Source organism: Diceros bicornis, chromosome 4, assembly GCF_020826845.1.
Source record: "Diceros bicornis minor isolate mBicDic1 chromosome 4, mDicBic1.mat.cur, whole genome shotgun sequence".
Lineage (NCBI taxonomy): Eukaryota > Metazoa > Chordata > Mammalia > Perissodactyla > Rhinocerotidae > Diceros > Diceros bicornis.
Window position 1 is genome coordinate 56,067,402 of NC_080743.1, and position 21,690 is coordinate 56,089,091.

The 21,690-nt window shown below is 38.8% G+C and overlaps 1 protein-coding gene across 1 annotated transcript in view; it reads right to left on the bottom strand.

Moving 5' to 3' along the window:
* Window positions 1-2,783: 2,783 nt before the first annotated feature.
* The window catches only part of THEM4 (thioesterase superfamily member 4), a 31,092-nt gene continuing 12,185 nt past the window's right edge, over window positions 2,784-21,690 (bottom strand). Inside the window, exons 3-6 of the mRNA XM_058539179.1 lie at window positions 15,273-15,432; window positions 14,555-14,662; window positions 6,296-6,420; window positions 2,784-3,043 (exon numbers count right to left, since the gene is read on the bottom strand). Coding sequence (XP_058395162.1) covers window positions 3,003-3,043; window positions 6,296-6,420; window positions 14,555-14,662; window positions 15,273-15,432 — 434 coding nt within the window. The 3' untranslated portion in view covers window positions 2,784-3,002. The remainder of the gene's footprint in view (window positions 3,044-6,295; window positions 6,421-14,554; window positions 14,663-15,272; window positions 15,433-21,690) is intronic.

The following is a 21,690-nucleotide window of genomic DNA, read 5'->3' on the forward strand; positions in this document are numbered from 1 at the left end:
AGGGTCCTGAGAAAGTATTGGGGTGAGGAACATACACACATGGGGGACATGAGCTTCCTTAATACAGAAAAAAAGTTTTTCTTGACTTCCTTTTGTGTTTCATTCTGCCTTCCCATTAGAGAAAAAAGTTAATCTTATTTTCCATTATTTTTTATTTCTCCAACAACGTATTTCTGTATGTGACTATCTTTCTATTGTGCTTCTTAGACATTTAGAAACCCGGGGTTAAGAGCAATAACTCACTGCCTAATTATGTTTGCACTGATAGTTCAAAGATATTTTAACACTGGCATCAATTCCTAATCTTCATTCGAAACGTTATTTACCACCTAATGTAAAGAGGGGAAATGGGCAATGAGGAATAGTTCCACTGGGCTACGCAGCAAGCTAGTGATGGAGTGGAGCTGGCAACAATTCTGATCACACCTCTTTCCTTCTTTCTGACTCTTCAGCCACCTTTTGCCAATCTTACATATTTATTAAAATACAACCTGATGAAGGCAAGAATGCCAGGGCTTGGTCAAGCCTAGGAAAAGAATCTGCTGCAAAGCAGAGAAACTATTTTGCCCTCACTGGCTATGGGGAAACCCTGTGTTAACAGCTATTGAGATTTTCTCTTGGTTGATCTTGTGTAATCGCACTCACACGCTGCAATGTACCCTGCACATGATGAAACCAGCGTCAGAACTAAAACTGAAACAATGGACAGAAAGGGAGGTATGAATATACTTAATAGAAAGAAGAAAAACTGGTCATTTGGCATTCTTTCATTTAGGTTCTTTTGCCTTAGATGAAGGTCTGGTGTGCTTCCAGTTTTGCAAGCCTGTTTGGATAAACCAAATGATTCAAGTACCTTCACTGTTGAAACTTGCTACTGGTTAAGTGAAGCTAGACAGCAGTGCTGACTCATTCCTTCAGCTTCACATCTTTTTACCAGGCTTAGCGTCCATGAAAAGCAAGCTGTGAGATACAGATGTCATGAGAGCCCACTGTCTCTGTAGTTTCAGGATTAAACGGAAGGAAGACCAGGAACAAAGGATGGCTGTTGCCAAATGTGTAAATTGCAGAGCTGTGAGTGCAGGCACCTCCCTGGCACTTTTTCAAGCTCTATCAGGGTTTCCAGGGAGAGGGAACTGACAGCCTCACCTTTGCAGTGAGCCATCTGCTGGGGCTTTTCTTACAGCTTGGGAACTGCGGGTGGGCCCTAGAGACAGAGCTTCTAGGACATGAGTCTTCCTCAGTCTTGGCCATCCCAGAGTCAGTCGGCTCTGGCAGTGGAGTCCAGCTGATCTTTTGGCTGTGGAAGGATGACTGGGTAGGGTAACACAAGACTGTCCCTAGGTTATTAGGTTTAGCCATAGGAAATTGTCAATATTTGACCACTCAAAAATGGTGGTTTCAAAAATGGTGATTTCATATGATTCAGACTAAACTTTCAGGGGAAAGGAAGGCAAGAAACTGAAGTCCAAAGAATCCATAGTCTGCAATAGATTCTATTCAATCTATTAGAAGCAAAATATGTTTTCCAGAATATTAGTCTCCCAATTCATTTTTCGTCTTGTCTAAGGTTCTGTTATGGGTTAAATTGTGTCTCACCAAAAAGGTATGTTGAAGTCCTAACCTCCGATACCTCATAACGTGACCTTATTTGGAAATAGGGTCTTTATAGAGGTAATCAAGTTAAAATGAGGTCATTAGGGTGGGCTCTATCAATATGACTGGTGTCCTTATAAAGAGGGGAAATTTGGACACAGAGACAGATATGCACAGAGGGAAGATGATGTGAAGACACACAAGAGAATGCCATATGAAGATGGAGGATTGGAGTGATGCATCTACAAGCCAAGGAATGCCTGAGGCTACCAGAAGCTAGGAGAGAGGCACGGAACAGTTGCTTCCATAACGCCTCCAGTGGGAGCATGGCCTTGCTGATACCTTGATTTTGGACTTCTGGTCTCCAGAACTGTGAGACAATGAGTTTCTGTTGTTTTACACCACCTAGCGTGTGGTACTTTGTTGTAGTAGCCCTAATGCTATGGTCTGAATGTTTGTGTCCCCCCCAAATTCAAATGTTGAAATCCTAATGCTCAATGTGATGGTATTAGTAGGTGGGGCCTTTGGAAAGTGCTTAAGTAATGAGGTGGAGCCCTCCTGAATGGGATTAGTGCCCTTATAAAAGAGGATCCAGAGAGATTCCTAGCCCCTTCCACCATGTGAGGACACAGTGAGAAGGTGTCAGCTATGAACCACTAAGCAAGACCTCACCAGAAGGTGACCATGCTGACGCCTTGATCTTGGACTTTCCAGTCTCCAGAACTGTAAGCGATAAATTTCTATTCTTTATAATCTACCCCACGATGCGGTATTTTGTTATAGAAGCCTGAAAGGATTAAGACAGGCTCCTTCCAGTGATGATAAACTATGCTGTTGGTAAGATACAACAGCACAGCCTATGTTACAAATGATACCGTGGTTTAATCTCTAGAACCCAAGACTACAGATCTGAGGTATCCATTCCTACAGGAACTAGTTGTGTCTCCTACTAGCCAAAAATAAAAGCTAGCTTTCTAATTTATAATGCATATGCACATGTACACACATACACACGCACGTTTATTCCTTCCTTTGGTTTTCTGGCATTTCCAAGTTTGTGGTAAAAGTTACAATATGAATTTTTTCTCCAATCTACAATAGGGCAGACATCACACTTGTGCAACCTTACCACCCGTTCAAATTTTAGCAGAACCAGACACTTATCATAAGGAGACACAAAGAATTGCTGATACTCTCACAGACAGTGTTTCTGTATTAAAAAGTTTAGTAGGTGGAAACAGAGCTCCTGGAATTGTATTCAGAATAATTGTTCAGGAAGGTCAGTGTTAACAGGCTTCACTCTATGAGGGACTCAACAGTGGGTAAGTAGAGCAGGACCGGGGAAAACAGATTCCTCAAGAGGAGGGGGAGCCTTATGCAGGCTGGTGTGGAATTCACCAGAAGCTCTTTTATGTTGAACTTTTTTCAGGATCCAGCTTTACAAATAAGCCTGAACAAACAAAATAACAGAAGATGATTATAAGTCAACGGACTTCAATCTGACAGAACTTCTCTAGTAGAAATATACATACAAAGAAAGGCATTTAGATTCATATTTATACCTTCAGTCTATCTGCCCACTCTCATTTTTCAGCCAAATTAAGAATCAACTTTTGACTATAACAATACTGTATTACCTCCCCCAGGTAACCAGATCCTCTACCACTTGGTCATTTCATGGTTCATTATCACTCCCATTACAGATAGTCAGGGAAGTGAAAGGAAGTAAAATTACAACTGAGCCATCTGGTACCTCTATGATACTGAAAGGTTTAGTGAGATGGGAAGTATAAACCACAGCCTGGAATGCAGTTTTAAACTGACTGTGAATTCAAATTGTTCATGATCTTCCTCCTGTTCCTTTTAGCTATCATTCCTGCAAATAGCTGAGACTTAGCCAAAAAATGAATTTAAGAAATAAAAAGTAGTAACCATAAAGGAAAAAATTTAATAAATGTGACCACATTAACATGAGCAACTTCTGTTAATAAAAAAGTTGCCTTAAAGCAAATAATTATATATTCAACAAACAGCTTAGTTTAAAATAAAATATATAAATAACACCTATAAATCAGTAAAAAAAATTAAAAAAAGTAATAAAAGAGGCAAACAAACTGGAATTTCTCAGAATGGGAAACAAATATGGTCAATAAATATATGAAGAGATGTTCCACTCCATAGGTGATCAGGGAAATGCAAATCAAGATCACACAGAGATACCATATAACAATTTGGTTGGCAAAAATCAAGAAGTCCGACTTTACCAATTGCTAGAGAAGAAAAGGATCAACAGAATTTAATATATTGCTGGTGGGAGCTTTAGGAAATGATCCGGAATTCCCCTGTAAAGCTGACCACTCTCATACTCTACAACCCAGAAATTCTACTTGTAAGTGTATGCAAGCTCTTGCCCATGCACACCACCAGGAGGCATGAACAAGAATGTTCATAGCAGCCCCATTCAAAATAGTCAGAGGCCCATCATCAGAAGAAGAGATAAATCCATTGTGGTATAGTCACACAATGAAAATATTATATAGCAGTAAAAATGAGCAAACTACATAGCCAACAACATGGGTGATCCTCAGTAACACGGAGCTGAGTGAAAAAAAATCAAGTCTCAGAAAAGCACATGCAGCACGACCTCTTTTCTACAAAGTTCTAAAACAAACAACTAAACAATATATTCCTTAGGTACACATATATCTTTGATAAAACTTAAAAAAATAAAAAATAATAAGGTACAAAGGAATGAAAACAGAATTCTAGATTGGAGTTACCTCTGGGGGAAAAGCAGGAGGATGAGATGGGGAAAAGTAATCAGGTAGGGATATATTATTATTAAGATTCTGGTTCTTGTTTGATGGTAGGTTTCAGGGTATTTATTATTAAATTAAAAAAATAAATACACTTAATGAATGAATAAATAAAATATGACCATACATGTACCAATGATGACTGTGTGTCCTAAATCAAGGATTCTGATGAACCCAAACCTGTGCATCTGAGGTCCATTAAAATAAAAAAGAATAAAAACAAAAAAAGCACCAAATATCTAAATTAACTTGTCTAAATCTGAAGCTACTGAATGTGAGGCTTCAAGGGCCCCTCACTTGCAAAGGCCCGGTGAGAGCTGGGAGTTGTGCAGTGCTCAAGGATGTAATCAGGAAGCATTTCTATGTGAGCATTTCTGGTAAACCGCCTACAGAGATCTCAGAAGGAAAGGACCTGCATCTCTAAGACAGCAGTAATATACTGTGATTTCTTTTCTCATTTAAAAGAAAAACTCACTTTTGTACCCAATTTTGCACTTTTTTCCTTAAATTTCTGAAATTGTATAAGCTTTAGGCCCCAAAAAACCTAGCTTCTTCTTCTGGTAATCCATTCACATAACCACTTTCACAAGGTACACAAGGGCATACAGAGGAATCTCCCTCCCAACCTACCAGGTCCCCTTCCCAGGGGCAACCAATGTTAATGGGTGTGACTTTCCTGAAATAGTCTATGTGATACAAACATATACAGATATTTCCCCCTCCCTCTCATTTATTACCTTTTATTTTGAAATAATTTCAAGCTTACATAAAAATTGTGAGACTAGCACAAAGAACTATTTTCTCCTGAACCACCGGAGAATAACTTGCCAAAATGTGTGCAAAATGACAATATACCAAGTTATTCATTACAATATTATCTGTAAGAGCAAAAGACTGGGAAAACATTCATATCCAATAATATCTCCAATTCCAATCCAACATCACAGGGTTCATTCTAGTTTTCTCTCTTTCCATATCTGGAACTCCCTTCTCTGACAGTGAGAAATCTAGCTCCCATCAGGAGCCAGCCCGTACAGATGCCACCCTCACCCTGTGGGCTGACACCCATGCTGCTCCCCATGTGGACCCATTCCTTACCCTACTTGGGCTCTGACACTCTGCACTGGGCCACTCCCTAGTGCATTTCCTCACTTCACTCAGGCTCCCACGTGGTGCTGGGCCATTGCAGCCACCCCTCCCTGTGGCCTCCCCCTCAATCTCAAGTCTATCATGCCCGACTCTACCTAATAGCTTTTGGAATAAATTATTCAGGAAGGAAGGAAGGGGTGAAAGGGAAGGGGGCAGTAAAGGGAAGAATGGGAAGAACTTCTCCACTTTCCTACACTACTGATAACATACTACGTTCACTGTCCTGCATCTTGTGTTTTTCATTCAATATATATTAATGATGAGCTCCATATCACACATAAAGAGTTTCCTTATTTTTATTTACGGCACCATAACATTTTCTATGGCATACACAGTATAGTTTACAGACAAACTGGAGTCTCTTTAACGAGTCTCCTATCGATGGATATCTATGTTTGTTAATCTTTTGCTATTCCAAATAACGTTGCATGAGTAACACAATTACTGGGACCCTACAGCAACCTTATACATTGTAATTATGCACACATGTTAGTACACCTGTCGGATAAAGTCTTGGATATGGGTCAAAAGGTACATGACTTTGCAATTTTGATAGACATTGGCAAATAGCTCTCTACCAGAAATGTATAAAAATACCTTTAAATTGTTCTTTGCATGACAGGGAATTAAGAATTTCTGGGCATTTGTGAGTTATAAAACCAAAAGGAAAAAAAAACAACAAAAAACCCCAAACCAAACTAAACCAAACCAAAAAAAAGATAGTGGCAGCTTCTCACTTGTTGCCTCTGCGTATAGGGTCTTCCCATCAACACTTCGAACATCACAGGAAACAAACAATTTCCTTCCTTCAGCTTTATAAAGTTGGCTATTTATCACAACCACAGAATAAAGGGGGACAGGTCTGCAGAAAAAAGAGAAAAAAAAAAGAAAAAAATTAGTTTTTATCAGATTTATGTAACACTGAAAGATGATCAGGTGCATGACAAGGAGTGGAAATTTATGATACCTGGTTATCAGTGGGTGCTATCTTAGATAAAACATTGCTTAAAGGGGTTTAAAAACATTCCTTAAAGGAATTCCTCCCAAGAACTACTGCTCTCCTGGGCATCAGTCCCAGACTGCCCTTCTGGGTTAGGTTCAAAGAGATCACCAGAGATTCCAGCTCCGTGATGGCAGAGCTGTCCCATCTGAAGATTCAGAGCAAAGTCTGAAGGGAGCTGAAATCCTTTAAAGAAATGAAATCAGGACCATGGAATGGTCCCAGTCAGCTTCTCTCATTTTCTCCATCATAAGTGAAATTTCTCACCCAATCCCCTTTTAACTGTCACTAAAAAGACAGCTAATAACAATAAATTGCTGCTAACAGCTCTATGTGCTAAGCCAGTGCTGTCCAACAGAACTTTCTATAATGACAGAAATGTTCCATCTCTGAGCTGTCCAGTATGGTAGTCACAGGCGGCTACTGAGCACTCAGAATGTGGCTATTGTGAATGAGAAACTGAATCTTTAAATTTATTTAATTTTAATTAATTTATATCTAAATTTAAAAAGCTACATATGACTAGTGGCTACAGTCACCTTTGGGAATCCTGGAGATACAATACCATAATGAAAAAGATACCTCTTTAGAGGTGAAATTTTAGTTGGCAGAAACTAAACTGTAGAGCAGGGAGATGTGTTTGGTGCTCCTTTAGTACCACCATGTGGACGAAGGAACTACTCCAGGTGGAAAGGAAGTTATCATTGTGATTAGCCCGCTGCCCAGTTTTCGCTTCCATTAGCTTTTCCTGAACCTCTTGATGGAATAACCAAACTTTGCTTTTATTTAAGCATCTCCTTATATCACCTTCTATATTGTGTACCTCATCATCATGATATCTTAAGTCCTTGAGGGTCTAAATCTGTTATTTATTGTTCCTATTGATTCTCACTTATGGTGGTTTATTTCCTTGTGTATTTGTCTCTGGATCTAGTCATTCTGAAGCAAAAACATCCTTCAGAATTTCTTGTCTACCATTTTGCGTGAAAAAATCTAATCCAGAGCTTCCCAACCAATATGCCAGGAATGGATTATAGAAATGTTCAGATATTGATCCTTTCAGCTGGTGAGCGACCACTAATCATTAGCTGCTTTGTCTATTTATCTTAATGTGCTAAGCACAAGGAAATAAATCAAGTGTCACATTTGGATCAGGGGTTGGAAAGATTTGAGATGATTAAGGAGTAGTCTTGCTTCTTAGAAGCAGGAAGGTGGATTAAGACACCTGATGATTAATTGACACTGTAAATTATCTTCAATTAAATTTTAATCCCAGGTTGTTACCTCTTAATATCTTGGAGGGCCATCAACTGATTAAATTTATTGTTATTACTATTATTATTATGAATCTAACAGCTCTATACAAAATATAGGGCCTTATAAATATTAAATTCTAAACTACTTATATCATCCAATGCTTTATTCTGGTCTTTAATCATCAATTAACAGAAGAGAATGGAGGCTGGGTATTATAGTGAAGAGCACCAGATTTAGAGTCAGAAGACTTGAGTTCTAATTCTGATTAGAATTCCCTCTACCCATGTGATTTCATGTAAAACTTGTCAGTAAGTTTTCTAATCGTGGGTAACAAATGAACAGCAATGAAACTGATTTATCTGGATGGGACAAGGACTAAGCATAGTACCTGGCAGGTAACATGTGCTAAAGACACAAACACTTGTTGAGCTAAATCGTCATCCAAGTTTGCTGAGCTTGTTTTCAAATGAACCATTTTTACTTTTTTTGAGAGAGGAGTTTATGCTGCATTCTTCAACTTTATTTGAACATAGAAAAATATTTTAAAAAACATGGAACATGGAAAAATACTAAAAACTTAATTTTTAATATATTCTTCATCATGTTAAGAAAGCCATTTCCAGGATCTAATTTTATAGTCATAAATAATATGAAATACTGACTCTATGTAAAGATAATTTTCCTCAAATTAATCTTTAAAGTCAATATAACTGCTATCAAAATCACATTTTGTTTTTGGGCAGATTTTGACAAATTTATTCTAACTTCCATTTGGTTCATATAAGTGATACAGAGAAGCGGTTGGTGAGACATAGGATTCTATAAGAGAAGGCGGCACAATGACAATCTGGGTGAGGGGTTAAAAATCTAAGGCACAACTAGGAATAAAAGGAAACTCCCTCAGCATAATAAAGGCCATATATGAAAAGCCCACAGTTAACATCATACTTAATGGTGAAAGCTTTTCCTCTATGATCAGGAACAAGACAAGGAGGCCCACTTTTGCCACTTCTATTCAACATAGTACTGGAAGTCCTAGCCAGAGCAGTTAGGCAAGAAAAAGAAATGCAAGGTATCCAAATTGGAAAGGAAGAAGTAAATTATCTGTTCACAGATAACATGATCTTATATGTAGAAAACCCCAAAAGATTCCACAATAACCTGTTAGAACTAATAAGCAAATTCAGCAAAGTTGCAGGATATAAAGTCAACACACAAAAATCAGTTGCATTTCTAAACACTAACAGTGAACAATCTGAAAAGGAAATTACGAGAACAATTTCATCTAAAGTAGCATCAAAAAAAATAAAATACTTAGGAATAAACTCAATTAAGGAGGCAAAGACTTGAACATTGCTAAAAGAAATTAAAGGAGACATCTGGAAAGACATCTCGTGTTCATGGATTGGAAGACTTAATATTGTTAAGATGTCAATACTACCCAAACTGATCTACAGATTCAATGTAATCCCTATCAAAATCCCAGTGGCATTTTTTGCAGAAATAGAAAAATCCATTCTAAAATTCATATGAGTCTCAAGGGATCCTGAATAGCCAAAACAATCTTGGAAAAAGAAGAAAAAAGTTCAAGTCTCTCACTTCCTAATTTCAAAACATTTTACAAAGCTACAATAATCACAACAGTGTGGTACTGGCATAAAGACAGACATACGGACCCATGGAAAAGAACAGAGAACCCAGAAATAGACCCTCTTGTATATGATTAAATGATTTTCTACAAGGGTGCCAAGACCACTCAATGGGGAAAGGACAGGCTCTTCAACAAATAATGCTGGGAAAACGGGATATCCACATACAAAAGAATAAAGTTGTATACACCATATTCAAAAATTAACTCGAAATGGATTAAAGACCTATGTAAGACCTAAAACGGTAAAACTCCTAGAAGAAAACACTGCGGAAAAGCTTTATGATGTGGTTTGCCAATGATTTCTTGGATATGACACCAAAAGCACAGGCGACAAAAGAAAATATAGACAAATGAGACTACATCAATTTAAACACTTCTGTGCATCAAAGAACACAATCAACAGAGTAAAAAAGCAACTTATAAAATGGGACAAAGTATTTGCAAATCATATATCTGATAAATGGTTAATATCCAGAATACATAAAGAACAGCTACAACTCAACAACAAAAAAACAAAATTAAAATATGGACAAAGGACTTGAATAGACATTTCTCCAAAGATGCTATACAAAATCCAATAAGCATATGAAAAGATCCTCAACATCATTAATCATTAGAAAAATGCAAATCAAAGCACAAGATATCAACTCACACCCATTAGGATGGCTATTATAAAAAAACAAAAACAAAAACCCCAAATCAAAGTGTTGGCAAAAATGTGGAGAAATTGGAATCCTTATGCATTGTTGGTGAGAATGCAAAATGGTGCAGCTGCTATGGAAAACAGTATAGTGGCTCCTCAAAAAATTAAAAACAGAATTACCATATAATCCAGCAATTCCACTTCTGGGTACATATCCAAAAGAACTGAAAGCAAGATCTCACAAGATATTTGCACACTCACGTTCATTATAGCATTATTCACAATAGCCAAGAGGTGGAAGCAACCCAAATATCCACCAACAGATGAATGGATAAACAAAATGTGGTATACATACAATGGAACATTATTATACATACAATGGAATATTACATGGAATGTAATACATACAGTGGAATATTATTCAGCCATAAAAAAGAAGGAAATCCTGTCACATGCTACAACATGGATGAACCTCGAGGACATTATGCTAAGTGAAAATAGACCAGTCATAAAAAGACAAGCACTGTATGATTCCACTTATATGAGTTAACTAAAGTAGTCAAATTCATAGAAACAGAAAGTAGAATGGTGGTTGCCAGAGGCTGGGGGTAAGGGAAAATGGGGAGTTATTGTTTAATGGGTACAGAGTTTCAGTTTTGCAAGATGAAAAAGTTCTGGAGATCTGTTTCACTACAATGTGAATACACTTAACACTACTCAGCTGTATATTTAAAACGGTTAAGATGGCAAATTTTATCTCTTTTTTTTTTTTTACCACAACTAAAAATTTCAAAAAAAATTTAAAAATATAAGGCACAAAAAATGTTAAATCTAAAATATCAGTGTGAAGTCACGACCTTATTAAACATTAATAACTTTCCAGCTGTGACACTGACATGGCCCAGCAGCAAGGTCATCCCGCCTACCATGAGAACACGTGGAACAATCTAATATTTTTCTGGTCTTTAGCACTATTCTCCATTAAAAAGAGTCAGGGATCTTTGTAGAGTAGCTATTCCATGTCTTGGCACAGCTACACCTTGTTGTTGCTAGAAGTAAAAGTAACAACAATAATGTTAATGATAATAATAATAAGCAGCCAACACTTACTGAGTACTTGTTAAATCCTAGGTGCTTCACATGGACTAAGTCACTTACTGCTCACAATGACCCTATGAGGTGGGTATTATTATCCTCTCTTTAAAGATGAGGAAATTAAAGCACAGAGAGGTTAAGTAACTTGTCCAAGGTCACACAAGTGGCAAAATGGGCCTTTGAACCTGCTCCAAAGTCTGTCCTCTTAACCAGTGCACTATGTTGTTGCTCAGGAGACAAAAGTACTTAAAAGACATTTGGATAGAACTGAAAGGACAAGGAACCAGTCTAAAGAGATACCTACAGAACAAATGTAATTTAAGCACAGAAAAGAGGGTGATAATTATAGCCATCTACGTTATGGAAAGCCATGAGTTCCTAACGATTCTTCAAAAAAAAAGCAAAAGTTAGTGCAAAAAGTACAAAACTAGAGCTACAATTCAAAAATAAGGACGACTATGTTAGGATAAGTTTAATTTTTTAAGCAGTTTACACACAGAGAACAGCGCTGACAAGTAAGTGTTTCTTCTACAAAGTAGATGTCTATCTTATATGTATTTTACTCTATGGAAGTAGGAGATGGTAGACACAGACTAAGGAGTGTCTACAGGTCAGGTTTGGGGAGGTTGCATTCAAAGACTTATGCTTACACACATCATGGCATAAGAAACCAATAGTTTTCTTAGCTGTAAGGTACAGGTAGAGGTATTTAGAGGATACCTATGTTCAGCAAAGACTCTCCCATATGTTAGTCAAAAGGGCTTGAGAGCCTGCATGAACTGAGAGTAGGCAAAGACTTGGACAGCCCTCAGCATCCCTATCAGGGTTGTTACCTCTTATGTACCCCCAAAGTGTGTGAGGTGCAGGTGAGCTGACAGGTGAAAAGAACATCTATGTACATTCAGTGGATCTACACCCTTGGACAAATGCCATTTGGGAGTTTGTAGTCCTGCATAACCTCCATAAGAACCTCAACTAACTTCCTCCCCTGTACCAATAGGCAGAGAACTATGAAGAAGCCAAACAACTCCAGAAAATGCAGGAATTGTACCCTTAACAGAAAGGACTGATTACAGAAAATAACCAGCTAGAAATAAGGTGAATGTCTTGCCCAGCAGAATATCCCTGAAAGAAAACTACCGACTCATGTCCTGTCTCCTGGCAGATGGAACCTCTGCCAATGAAATGTGATATATTTAATTACAGGCAAATAGCAAACCAAAGGAGAAAATACATGACTAAGACACAATAGACTTGGATACTAAAAAAGGGGCAGTACTAGGTTGTAAGAAAAAGTGTAGGCTTGGAAAGTCCCTGTGACACAGTAACGAAACCTTGACTCCAAGAGGGGCTTAGCCTCATGAACTCAGGCTTGTGTTCCAATCACCTTCAAAGGCAAAATTCTGTCCCATCAAGAATCTCTAGGTTGACAGCCCAGAACCCACAAATTCAGCTAATCTGAGATGGTTTCTTTAGGGTCGACACAATTACTGGAAACCTAGAGAAGTTATAAGAACGAGTATTCTAACCTCAGGAAAATATACATATTGACATCCTAAAGAAATTAACCAAACCCAGAATGAAAAAATTAATAGGTTAAGTATAGGTGAAATAGTAAGTTTTGTAATCATTGAGATAATTTTGTGTTTGAGGCATTTAGAAGAAACTACCATATCAGGCTTGTTATTTTATTCACTGAAGTATTTAGTAAAATTTGATTGTTTTAAATTAATGCTTCAACATTTAAAATAATCTATACTGTATAATTTATAAATTTGGATTTATTAATATGTCTGTGGTTGTGTTAGTTGCTGACCCTGAATTTATTTGAGGTTATAATGACAGCAGTTAAGGGACCACTTTCCCAATATCCCTCATTACTAATAAGATTAATGGATGTGTTCTGCATTACTTCCAGAAAGTCTCCTTAAAGGAGAGGAGACAGCTCTTCTTCAACCCTTCCTCAATCCTGTTGTCCAGGACATGTGATGGCTCTTGCTGCCACTCTGGACTATGAAAAGGTGAGCTGGAAGGAGCCTGCATCTCCAGGAGCAAGGGAGCTGCCATACCAGCTCAGGATGCCTTCCTCTAGACTTCTTCTACATGATAAATTTCTATCTTGTTTAAGTCATTTTTATTTTGAAGTTACTGTTATTGGCACTGGAGAGGAAGAAGTTAAAGCAGCTGGCCTCCAATTCATTCTGCGTGTGTGTGTGTGCGTGTGTGTGTGTGTGTGTGTGTGGGCGTGTGTAGGTGTGTAGCAGAAATAAACACTGCCAGGGAAAAGAAAAGGAGGCAGGTGATATATTCCTGGCCATGCACCTGTTTTGTAAATACAGTTTTATTGGAACACAGCTATATCCATTTATGTTTATGTATTGTCTATGGCGGCTTTTGTGCTGCAGTGGCAGAGTTGAGTAGGTGCGCCAGAGATTGTATGGCCCAGAAACCATGAAAAATTTACAGAAAACGTTTTGCTGATCTTGAAATAAACTAATGATATTTGCTAGGGGGAAGAGTCCTTTTCTATAGAACCCCCTAAGTAGGATACGCCTGGGTGAGGATTACTTCTAGTAAATAAGCCCATAAGCTATGAAGCATGGTTCCCTGATGGCTGCCACATAGCCATACAACTCTCTGGGGTATAATATAGAGATGTTTTGTAACTTAAATGCTCCTTACTGCGTGAAGTAATAACCTGCAAAACCTCACTTGGAGACCTCATCTAGTGAACTCTGTTCTTAAACTCTTTACTGCTCTATTGCTCTCTTTCTCTATTCCTATGCCAGCATCCATACTATTTTGTTGACTATAGGGGTATAGCTGTATGATTGAAGAATTAAAAAAGATCATGCTGAGCTTTGTTTTTGATGGACACCAAACTCATCTTGCTGCCCTTTTATTTCTCTGTGTGAAGTTATGTAAAACTTACATGTTTTGTTATATAGTGAATGTTGGTGCTCCACTCAGATCCCCTTCAATTCTTTCTTCACTTTTGTTTTTGTTTTTTGGTTATTTTCCCTAAAGCCTGCTTTGCTCAAACACAGAAAGCCAGAAGTGCCTGGAAATTTACAGTCTCCAGGATAGGATTATTCTATGACTGATGTGTGAGCACAGGTTTCACTCCTGAGTTCCTTGTATGATTAGGCTGAAGCTTTCGTTTGCAGGACTTTGAGAGCCTATCCTTGGTTGGCTTTCCCCTTCCCTGTCTTGCTTCTCCCACTCCCTTGCTACTTTCCTCTGGGAGCACTTCCTTAAATATCACTTGCACACAAATCTTTGTCTCGGGGTCTGCTGCTGGGGAACCCAATCTATCACACCTAAGAGGCAGAGAATATTCAAGAATTTACCTTTTAAAATCAATGTTGAGATTGGCAGTCACAATTCTCTCACCTATACTTGCAGCCATACCAGAAGTAATATCAATCATGGTTGCCATGGCACCTCCGTGAAGCCATCTAGTTATAATAGGAGGGAAAGAGAAACGTTTTCAGAAGTTCTGAAAACCCAGAGCCTCTCAAGAGAGAGAAAAATTATCCAAGCATCTCCATATAATTTATTTATAAAAGGTTCACTTAGTCCATGTTCAGTGTACTGAATGTCAAATAATAGCCATGTCTCCAACTTTATTTTGTTCATAGCATAGTAGTGTAGTATTTGCAATAAACCAGAACTTAATGGTAATCAGATCACAAGCAAGCAAAAAGCTAAAATATAATTTAGAAAATTTATATTATATTTTTATTAAATTAACTATACACACCATTGTTTCAAAATTTAGGAAATGCAGATAAACAGAAGAAAAATAAATAAAAAACTGTAAGGCTTATAATCCTACCATCTAGTGACAAACCACTGCTAACACGTTAACAATACTCTCTTAAATTATACTCTATTCCCCATGTCCTATGCTTTTCTCATTTAATAATTTATTATAAACATCTTCCCATGTCAATAAATATATATCTACGTTACCACCTTAATGCCTTCATTGTAGTCCATGGATACATGGGGATGCCTTAAGATAACATTTTTTTTTGATCCACATTTCTAGGCTATCATTCTTACCCAGATAGTCCTTGTAGGTAAGGACCTCCCTGAAACAAGCAAACTGTCTTTTTCTCAACATCATTATGGAACATCACAAATTCAAAGCCCAGCCCATCCTCATAGCTTCTGATGAAGACCCGGGCCTGTGGCATTTGTTCTTCTTTTATAAGCTTGGAGTCTGGATGGGCACATGAGAAACAGGTATGAGAAAAATGCCATGACAAATCTAAGCATCTGTACCCTGCTAGAATCACACGTCAGTGGATGATTGATTAAAATGTCAATCAGGTGCAAAATTGAAGGGACTGAGAGGGTCCCAAAGAAAAAGAATATAGGATCTTCGCCTTTGTGAAATTAACAGTTTAACTGGAGACATAGTAAACATAAATGAAATCAAAACAAAGTACTTACTCACAATATATAAATGCTGGAGGGTATACTGAATGAAATAGTAAGGTGCAGACAAAAACCCTTCTTGGAATAAGTGTGGTTTAAATGGGATTTAACAAAATGAATAATGTAACAGTAGGGAGAAGGTTTTTCTTGCAGACAGGAGTACAGCCTGAGCAAAAGATGATTATCATACTAAATCAGAAACAGGGCCAGTTCAACCCAAAATTCTGTGTGGTTCTGAGTCCCCAAACTTAGGATTAGAACCATTAGAGTTCATGAAATCTAACTAGTAGGTTGTAATCAGACCTTAAAAAGAAACAGAGTGCTTCACCTATATCCTGGGTAAGTACTAGTGTACTCGTTTAGCTATGTTTTTTCAATTATATGACTGTGCCCAAGTTGTGCATACTGCTTGTGAGACAAAGTGTAGGTCACTTCAAAATAAAGGCTGAAAGCTACTACTCTAAAGAAGAGTGTATTTGTCCTTTCATGTCTATTTTAAGATTTAATTCTCAAAACTCTTAGCTTTCTTTCACAGCTAGTGATGATTTGCCATGAATAATATTGTCTACATTTCTTTTATTGCTGCCAAATTCATATTTACAAACTTGGAAAAAGATATGAGATGAGAAGATCTGAGGGAAGTGGGGAGAGGACAGGGGAAGATGCCTTTTATTTAGGCCATGAGCATCCTGGGGGCAGCCCCGTCTTTTAGACTTGGTATGCTCAACAACTGGCACGGATATGCACACACTATCTGCACTCTAGCAGTTGTGGAGAAAATTAATGATTTAGAGGGCCAGACAAAGGAACTTAAAATTGAGGATCAGTATCATGGTATAGTGGAAAGAACCTTGTCCTGGGAGTTGGGAAAATTAAGTTCTTGGCTTAGCTCTGGCCTAGAACTTGCTCCTTTCTCCATACTTTATCCATACAGTGAGGAGATAAACCTAAATAGTCTCTAAGATCTCTTCCAACTCTGACATTCTGGAACTTCAGGATAAGATAAGCATCAATTTCTCATTTTTTACTTAGGAGTTCAAAATTTCTGGTCTAGATTGCCAAACCATGAGGTTATCTCATAAAAATGAGAAAAATAAAGATCGTGGAATAAGTTTATAAGAAATGCAGAATCTTAGGTTCTACTTCCAACCTACTGAAGCAGAACCTGCATTTTAACAAGATTCCCAGGTGCTTCATATTCACGTTAAAATCTGAGAGGCACTTGTCTTTTAAGACATGGGATAACACTGAAGGTAGCAGAGGAGTAACACGATCAGATTTGCATTCTGAATCACTCTGCCGGCTGGATGAAAGGAGGGATTTGAGGGAGGATAAGAAAGATGAGTTAGAAGACCACTGAAACACTATAAAATCACAATCACCAAACTTAACTGTTAGACAGGGTGATTTTCTCCAACAATGCTCAGCTATGTGAGGACCTATGCAAACATGAGATGGTAGATGGTTAGATTCATCCAGAGCTGGGATTTTCCTAGATAGGTAGGCTAGGATGTTCAGATAGAAGAGTGCTCTGGGGACAATGAGAAAGTAGAGGACTCAATGAACTGAAGGTCTTAATGAGGTCAAAGAATCGTTTCTGTGGGGCCCCTGAACAAGTAAGCTGGAAGGAAAAAGGTTGTGGTCAGAAAACAGAACATCTACACATGTGGATTTGGAGGTTGTGCACTTTCTGAAGACAATAAGACTCAAGATGTCCACAGGAGGGCCCGGCCCTGTGGCTTAGCGGTTAAGTGCGCACGCTCCGGTACTGGCAGCCCGGCGGCCCGGGGCGTGCACCGATGCACCGCTTCTCCGGCCATGCTGTGGCGGTGTCCCACATACAGCAACTAGAAAGATGTGGAACTATGACATACAACTATCTACTGGGGCTTTGGGGAAAAAAAAAAGGAGGAGGATTGGCAACAGATGTCAGCTCAGAGCCGGTCTTCCTCAGCAAAAAGAGGAGGATTAGCACGGATGTTAGCTCAGGGCTGATCTTCCTCACAAAAAAAAAAAAAAGATGTCCATAGGAGTGTGTGGCTGGGGCTGGGTGAAAGAAAGCTCATAGGTGATGGGGTAGCAAATGAACTGAGGAGCCATGGTGTGAATGCTGGAGTTACTGAGAATGGTAAACGGAGTTGCGTAGAGAGGAAGATCGTTAACCAGGTGCTGAAATACTCAACATATGAGGGAGACGTGGATAGATGACAGCAACAAGGAGAGGAAGAAGAGAAGGGTGATAACGTCAGCTGGTATAAACCTCAAAGGAACAGGGGTTTTCTAAGAGGAAGGGGAAGTAATGGTTTGAAAGCAAGTGTGGATAGCAAAGAGGACCTCAAACTCCTCCCTATTCTGAGAGGGTCAAGTTTCAGGCAAGAGAGGGTAGGAGGTTGGACGAAGGTATGAGCAGAACCATGAGGGAACAAAACCCTGGAAAATACTGACATTTAAGGAGCAAGTAGAAGGAGAGAAGGAAGATTGGTCAGAGAGGTTTATGAAAGCCAAGAGAGAAAAAGTTTCAAGGAAAATGAGATCAACAGTGAGGTCCAGTACAGCAAGGGCTAAAAAATGCCCACCAAATTTGGCACTTAGGTTACTAGTGGCTTAAGTGAAGACATTTCAGTAGCGCCGTTGGGTAGAAGCCAGACTGCACTGGGTTAAGGACATTCAATTAATTGTGCGATATGATAAACAGTTAGAATGGAATGAGTAATAAAAATTACTGACTTTTCCCCTTCTTTTGTAAAATAGACTAATTCTTATTTCTCTCTCTATTGAAGTTTCTATAAAGAAACTTATGAACTCTGCCATTTTTCTTTATTAAGGTAGTTTTATTTTTCTTTCATTCATTACTTCAGTGAGTATTGAAGTATCTACCGTAAGAAAAGTGAGGCAAGGAAAGGTAAGGTAACTTGCCCAAGGTCATGCAGCTTTAAATTGTGGATCCAGAATTTGAACACACGCACTAAATTTCAACCATTAAATTAGGAAGTTGTCAGCTTTTAGATGGTCTCTAAAGCCATGAGACTGAGTGAGATTACCAACAGAGTAGAGCACAGAAAGGAGAATTAAGGACTGAGACGTGGGCACCCTAACATTAAGAGTTTGAGGCTAAGAAGGAACCGGCAAAAGGAACTAAAAACGAGGGACCAGTTAAGCAGGAGAATGTGGTGTCCTGGAAGCCAAGTTCAAGGAGAAAAGAGTTATCAACTGTGCCAAAAGCTTAGAGAGATCACTGGTTAGCAACATGAAGGTCACTGGTGTCCTTGACAAGGGTAGTTTTGATGGAGTGGTGGGACAGAGAGTCTGACTGGAATGGGTTCAAGACAGAATGAGAAGAGAGAAACGCAGTTGTGGCTTGTCTGTATGCTGATGAGAAAGATGGAGCAGAGAGGGATGTCCTTAAATAGGCCAAAGGGGATGGAATGCAGTGCACAAATGGAAGGCTTGGCCTCTCCTAAGACTATGGACAGTTCATTCATAACAGGAAAAAGCAGAACATCAGGCACAGATGCAGGGAAGAGGTAAATGAGGCAGTGGGAGCTTGGACGTTCTCTTCTGATTGCTTTTATTTTCTCTTAGTGAAACAGGAGGCAAGATCAGCTGAGAGTGATGCTTGAGAAGAAGGTAGGAAATAGTCATGTAGGAAAACAGAAGAGTGAATAGATGAGAGAAAAATGAAATATGATTATAAGGCAACATTAAGGGCGTACTTGAGGTGATTTTTAAAAAAACCATCACAATCCCCAAACTACTACCTAAAGATGTGTTTAGATGATTAAAAGATAATGAGTAAATTAGGAAACACCTGTATAAGCGCCATGAGGTCAGGGATCCTATCTGTGTACTCAGGCCTATTTCAGGAATACAAAGCTTGGCACAGCACAGATGCTCAACAGATAGTTGTTGAAAGAATAAATACTGGATGTTGCAAATAAGAAACTACAAAGGTCTTTACAGGCTGACTCTAAAAATGAAGAATGTATTAGGTATATATAAAAAGTTCTGCAGTTAGGTTCAATAAGTCAGCCACAGAGGTGCAGAAGAATTGAGACAAATAGTTCAAATGAAAGACAGAGGGGGGCTGGCCCCCCCTACAACTAGAAGGATGTGCAACTATGACATACAACTATCTACTGGGCCCTTGGGGAGAAAAAGGGAAAAAAAGGAGGAGGATTGGCAATAGATGTTAGCTCAGAGCCAGTCTTCCTCACAAAAAAAAAAAAAAGACACAGGGAGTCAACTGACTGTCAGTCAACAGTGTGACATGGTTACCTACCTAGTGCTAATGTCTTATTCTGCATGCAAAGACCATAATTTGAGTTTCAAGCTTAGTTCTGAGAAGCATATACTAAGGATTCTGAGCAACTGGAATACGTCCTGGTAAAAGCAACCAGAAATGTTCCCTCCGGGGACAGTTATTGCTTTCCTGTTGGTCTTGTTTTGTGTTCTGAGAACCTGGTTTGGATTTCTCCCTGCCGGGGCACGTAGGTTGTTGGTTCTTGCATGTGCAGGTGGCCCAACTATCAGGTCATGGGCCCCCAAAATATGACCAGACAGGAATGTGGGTTGTGCCCCATTTGTGGCTAGCGTTCTACCAACTGTTGCCAGCTCTCAGAGGTTGCCTAAGTCTTTCTTTCTTTTGGCAACCTTTGAGAGTGGTTGTGGATCTTAGAAGGGCTGCATCTTTTGCAGTCTCTTTGAGGACACCTGTTGTGTCCATGGTTAAGCCATAAAAGGCTTATTGGTTTTGGTTTTTAGTCATTTGATAGGTATACCTTTGGTTTAAAACAAGAAGAAAAAAAATTTTTTTACAGGAGTTCAATACTGCCATGAAAATTTACTGTTTGTACCAAAACCTGATAAGATATTTGAAAGGATTTTTAAAAAATGAGCTCAATGGTCAGAAGTTAGGGGCCGGCCCCGTGGCTTAGCAGTTAAGTACGCGCTCTCCCTCTTCAACCCCCTGCCTCCTCCAACCCTTCTCACTTCAGCCCCTCAGCTTCCTATAGTCACTTGAACATTAGGCGTGCTATCCTCCATCGGGGGCTCTCCAGGGACCCAGAATCCCCCAAAAGCAACTATCTGAGGCTGAAAAGAAAAAAGGAGCTATTTGGAAACTGGGCAAACGAAAAACTCTAGAAAGTCTTCTCCACAAATATTAGTAAAAAGCTTTAGCCATCTGAGTAGGTAACCTTAATATATTCCATCTGCCTGAAATACAATTTGGATTCAACTGTTCTTTTATCAACTAGTGAGTTTTGTATTATTGTACATGACACATGGCTAAAATTTAAAAATAAAAGCTGTAAGATCTCTGTTTGCATCTGTCTGTAGTCTACATATGTATGTTCTAGATGTGTAATATTTTTCTACCTCTGAATGGTATTGCCAAAATTAATTTGTAAAAAGAGTTCTATCTAACTGGCTTACAAAAAAAGAAAAAAAAAAACCCAAGCACTTATATAAATTAAGTATTCTTAAAAGTCTCAGAGGGGCCGGCCTGGTGGCGCAAGAGGTTAAGTGCGCGCGCTCTGCTGCGGCGGCCCAGGGTTCACCGGTTCGCATCCCGGGCGCACACTGACACACGGCTTGTCAAGCCATGTTGTGGCGGCGTCCCATATAAAGTGGAGGAAGATGAGCATGGATGTTAGCCCAGGGCCCGTCTTCCTTAGCAAAAGGAGGAGGATTGGCAGATGTTAGTTCAGGGCCGATCTTTATCACCAAAAAAAAAAAAAGTCTCAGAAATATAAAAACGAACTCAAATGCTTTTCAAATTCACATGACTAGGGGTAGTCTTTGGTAAATAAGAATATTGCTGGTTTAGTAAAAAAACACCCCAAACACCCCCCACCTCCGAAAAACTGATATGCCTTCAGAGTTGTCAGCATTAAATATAATGCAGACATACAACTTTTTCTACCTGGGTTTACTAGTCAAATAAGTTCACGTTATCTCTGTTACAAAATTTGTCAGCAAGAAAAATAACTTAAGATTATGGCTAGCTATTTAGTGTCTCAAAATTTTCATGAGTAATGTA